Source organism: Myotis davidii, unplaced genomic scaffold (genome assembly GCF_000327345.1).
Source record: "Myotis davidii unplaced genomic scaffold, ASM32734v1 scaffold2301, whole genome shotgun sequence".
Lineage (NCBI taxonomy): Eukaryota > Metazoa > Chordata > Mammalia > Chiroptera > Vespertilionidae > Myotis > Myotis davidii.
Window position 1 is genome coordinate 137702 of NW_006291016.1, and position 5312 is coordinate 143013.

Consider the following 5312-nt stretch of genomic DNA (forward strand, 5'->3'; position numbering starts at 1 on the left):
GTGCCTGTCACCTTCCCCGAGGCCAACACGGTCTGTCCCCACTGCCCTTTCTCGCAGATCTGCTGGAGGATGGTTTCGGAGATCATCCCTTCTACCACTGCCTGGTGGCAGAAGTATCCAAGGAGCACATCACTCCGGAAGGTAAACCGCCCTCCCCCTCCAGAAACCAGAGACCTAGTGTTCTAGAAACATAGTCTGCTGTGTAGAACTACTGACAACACAGGCTTTAAGTTACTGAGAAGTGGCCAGAAGTAATAGCCAGCCAGTGTTCAACTAATGAGGAAATAAAGTAGATGTACTACGCTTATTAGGGCGGGTTAAAAGAGCTATTTAAGTATCAGAGTGCCGTGGAGACCGGAAGTACTTGAGCTGTTTAAAAGTAAGTATTAGCAGTAACCGGTTTGGCTCAGTGGATAGAGCATCGGCCTGCGGACTGAAGGGTCCCGGGTTCGATTCCGGTCAAGGGCATGTACCTTGGTTTCGGGCACATACCCAGTAGGAGGTGTGCAGGAGGCAGCTGATCAATGTTTCTCTCTCATCGATGCTTCTAACTATCTCTCTCCCTTCCTCTCTGTAAAAAAATCAATAAAATATATATTTAAAAGTAAGTATTAGTGCTGTGGAGGTCCAAAAGACTTAGGTATGTCATTTGTTATAATTCAGTTTCATAAATGGTTCTTGTTTGACCCTATCGTAACCTCTTATTTTTGTAATGCTGTTAAATCACTTTTTTTCTTAATTTGTCCCAATCTTCAGGTTACAGTCTCTAGCTTCGCCATGTACATGGCCCTTCCGTGTACATGGATGGGCGGGGAGGTAACTAAAAGATCCTTTACACAATAAAGTAGATGATCATGATAAAATGAGGTAAGGCCCTACTATCACACGGTAGATATTAAACACGGTAGATCAGAAACTCTATTCTACTCGCTTCCTATGTTTACAAAGGACTATCAAATGCCAAGAAAGTTTAATTTGAAACCTTTGCCTCCATTTGAAATTATAGACACTCAGTAAAAGGGAGTCTTATTTTATTTATTTATTTTGCTGGTCCCTATTAACTGGTCAAAAAAAAAACAACACAGAACTAAAAGGGGAAGTTGTTTGAGTAGGTGCTTACTCCCCCCCCCCCCCGAAGTCTGTTCCCCAAGCTAGAAGAAATGAGCAGAAAGCATAAAGGATGAAGTATTTTTTTAAGAGATATGTGGATGTTACATAATACCTGTTTCTGAATATCTCTGCTGCTTCTGGCTTAAAAACAGGGGAGAGCAAATTGAAAATGTTTTAAATGGAAGGCAAGTTCTGAAATTAAATATTGCACTTTTGGCCTACTGTCCTGACCTTAAGGAAGCAGGGTTTCTAAACTACAAATATTTACTATTCTGAACTGCCGTGTAAGCCTTATCCCCAAGTCACCATTCCAGTATATCAATAGGATGTGAATAATGTGTGGCTTTAGTTTAAGACTATAGCAGTTTTGCTCTGGCAAGTAATGAAAGCATTCTCGCTAATACATGCATGTATATTTTTAAAACCTATGGTAGGCTTTGGATTTTGCAACTACAACTTTTATGAGTCCATTTTGTCCATAGCTCATACGATACTCTGATTACAGGACACAGCGTTGTTGGTTTCGCCATGTACTATTTTACCTATGACCCATGGATTGGAAAACTCTTGTATCTTGAGGACTTCTTCGTAATGAGTGATTTTAGAGGTATGGTTGAGTTCAGAAGGGTGGCTCTAAAGAGAAATTGGGGCTTGAAGTCCTTCAAGTGACTTTTTTCTCAATGGTTACTTCTCTTTCTTTTAGGCTTTGGGATAGGATCAGAAATTCTGAAGAATCTAAGCCAGGTACGTTTTGGGTTTTGGTTCCTGAATTTGTAAGAGTTAACTAGATGATTTTATTTTAACGACTGAATCAAAACTGGATCCTGGAAAGCAGGTAAAATGTCACTGAGTTTGTATTTTACTCTCCCCTATACAACAGGTTGCGATGAAATGTCGCTGCAGCAGCATGCACTTCCTGGTAGCAGAATGGAATAAACCATCTATCAACTTCTACAAAAAAAGAGGCGCCTCTGATCTGTCCAGCGAGGAGGGATGGAGACTCTTCAAGATCGACAAGGAGTACTTGCTAAAAATGGCAGCGGAGGAGTGAGGAGTGCTGGTGTAGACTACAACTCCCATTGTATTTTAGAGCAAATTCTCAACTTACCTTCTTTCTATCATGTTTGTAGTGAAATAAGAGAATGAGCACCCATTCCAAAGCTTTATTACCAGTGGCGTTGTTGCATGTTTGAAATGTGGTCACTTTAAGATGGCAATGCAGTTTGGAGTCAGATTTATCCTTGAACACCTTTTGAGAACATAACGTGGTGGTGTAATCTTAATGTATATGAAAAAACTTCATTCTTGTGAGTCATTTAAATGTGTACAATGTACACACTGGTACTTAGAGTTTCTGTTTTGATTCTTTTTTAAATAAATTACCCTTTGATTTCATTGTTTGGTGTAAGCATTTTTACTAATCCTTTATTAAGACAGTTTTCCTGTTGAACATAAAATAAAAATGGCCAAGAAACATAACCTAAAACTTTGTAATTGTTTAAACAACTCTGGAACGAAGCCAGTTGAAATCCAAGGTTTTATAAGTAGCAACACCTATAAGATAACATTATATTGCTGACACTGTACATTTCACCTGCAGAATTCACCAGAGCTTAGGAACTCCATAACTAAGCCTATATGTTACACAAGGAAGAGTCAGAGGTGGGATTCTGAAACGCTGGAGGAAAAACATCTTGCCCAAAACAGTCTCATCCTACATAAAATACTGCTCAGAAGGAAAATTGGATCACTTTGCTAATCAGGCAGGAACAAAAAATCCCATATTTGTACATGACATTTGCAAATAGGCTGGAGTTGGACACGGGTGCCAAGAAGAGACATTAGCATCCTATTTGGAGGGCAGTTCCTTAAAACAAACGAGTGCTTAAAACCAGGGTGAAAGAGAAAAATATTCCCCAGGACTAAGAATGAAGTTCAGAAGAGGCATGGGGAAGCGACTATTTTAAAACTTTTATTACTCATTACACTGATCTAAATTCCTAAAGCCACTAATTACCACAATAAGGAAAATGGTAGGTGATAAGAACAGTTGTACTGATTTCCAAGATTAATGATTTCCAAAAGAAGTTGACAGATACCTGAAAAATCCTCTGCTTCTGCTTTCTGTGTTGTCTAGGACAGCGGTCACTTACTAGGGGTCTGGGAGGTCTGAGAGGTTGGTGACCACTGGTCTAGGAAATAAATAGTGGGCTCCTCCGAAGGGGGATTTTGCCTTGAATCCCTTCGTTTCAGTGTTGTTATGGCTCCTAAATAAGAGGGCAGCCATATAAACAAGTGTATTGGATTAATACAGGGGAGAACTTACTGGCGGCTCAGCATCCACCCAAAACAGGCCTACAGAGTCCACTCACAACCAAGGTTCTGCTAGGTGGCAAGTAACCACAGGCAAGACGCTGGCTTAAAAAAACAGGGTTATCAGTTCTCAACCTGTGGGTCGCGACCCCTTTGGCGGTCGAACGCCCCTTTCACAGGGGTCGCCGAAGACCATTCTGCATATCAGATATTTACATTATGATTCATAACAGTAGCAACATTACAGTTATGAAGTAGCAACGAAAATAATTTTATGGTTGGGTCACAACATGAGGAACTGCATTTAAAGGGCCAGAGGTTGAGAACCACTGGGTTAACTGAACACAAGGAGCCTGTGGGGAAAGAAAACATTCTTAAAATTGTGTTTTGGAAAGTGGGCCTCTTGGAGGAAAACAACTACATGCTGACTGTGGTTAAATATGTGAATAAATTAGATTAACCAAGCAACTTACAATAACAACCCTTTGTTTTCTCATTCTTAGAGCTTAACCCTAAAGGCCCAGTGTTGTCAGCATGAAAGCTTTCATGAAGTTTTTGTGTCCATTTTAAAGAAGTCCCTTAAGTTTAATATTGGAAGCTGAAACACCCCAGCACCAGCTCACTATATGCTCATCTCAATTACAAAGACACCTCTTTAAAAACTGAACCATGAAACAAATCTGTAAAGCCTGAAATCACTGGGCAAGTAAGAAAACATGTTCTGGGGAAATGATATGAAAGGAAATATTAAACAATCATAAGCCTGGAAATGAAGAAAAGTCTATGTAAGCAACACCTCTGTAAAGATAACTAAAATTACTATTTTACTAAAATATTATCCCTGACAGTCATTTGGGAATAGTATTTCAGGCCTAAGGCTATTTGGGGGTTTTCTCTGGTGTGTGTGTATTTTTTTTTTAATAACTATTATTTGCTAAGTTTATTCTATCCCTTAAAAAACTTACAAAATCAGGGGTGATGGGGGAGTGGATGAAAGAAGGGGAAGGGAATAGCTAAAGAACATATATGCATAACTCATAGACACAACAGTGTGGTGATGGCTGGAGGGGGGTGGGGCTGGGTGCAGGTGGGCAAAGGGGATTGGGATGGAGGGGTGGAGCGAGGAGAGGGGGAGATTAAGACATCTGTGTCAACAATAAAAATAAAGTAAAAACAATAAAGCTGGCAGCCCTAGCCGGTTGGCTCAGTGGTAGAGCGATGGCCTATGGACCAAAGGGCATGTACTTGGTTGCAGGCTCCGCCCGGGCCCAGTCCCTGGTCTGGGCTCGTGCAGGAAGCAACCAATCAATGTGTTTCTCTCACATTGAAGTTTCTCTCTGTCTTTCCCTCTCTCTTCCACTTTCCCTAAAAATCATGAAAAAATATACTTGGGTGAGGATTAAAAAAATAAATAGAAAAATAAAGCTGGCAAATTTAAAAAAAAAACATTTAAAATCAAAAAAAATTTTTTTAATATATTTTTTATTGATTTTACATAGAGGAAGGGAGAGAGATAGAGAGTCAGAAACAGCGCTGAGAGAGAAACATCGATCAGCCGCCTCCTGCACGTCTCCCACTGGGGATGTGCCCGCAACCCAGGTACATGCCCTTGACCGGAATCGAACCCGGGACCTTTCGGTCCGCAGGCCGACGCTCTATCCACTGAGCCAAACCGGTTTCGGCTAAATAGATTGTTAATACATTCACTGCCGTATTCAATCAAGGAGGTTTCCAGGGGAAAGCTGAGAAATGATGAAAATACTGGTAATACTGACAATCCCGGCTAATTCAGGTGGCATTTTCACGGAAATGTGCTTTCAAATATTAGGAATTCAGGTTTCCAGAACTCAGACTTTGTGTATAAAGCCTTGGAATGAAGAGAATCTGGG

The 5312-nt window shown here is 40.6% G+C and overlaps 1 protein-coding gene across 1 annotated transcript in view; it reads left to right on the top strand.

The window, feature by feature from the left end:
* The window catches only part of SAT1 (spermidine/spermine N1-acetyltransferase 1), a 2990-nt gene extending 485 nt beyond the window's left edge, over positions 1-2505 (top strand). Inside the window, exons 2-5 of the mRNA XM_006764139.2 lie at positions 58-141; positions 1616-1717; positions 1814-1854; positions 1991-2505. Coding sequence (XP_006764202.1) covers positions 58-141; positions 1616-1717; positions 1814-1854; positions 1991-2161 — 398 coding nt within the window. The 3' untranslated portion in view covers positions 2162-2505. The remainder of the gene's footprint in view (positions 1-57; positions 142-1615; positions 1718-1813; positions 1855-1990) is intronic.
* Positions 2506-5312: the final 2807 nt, after the last annotated feature.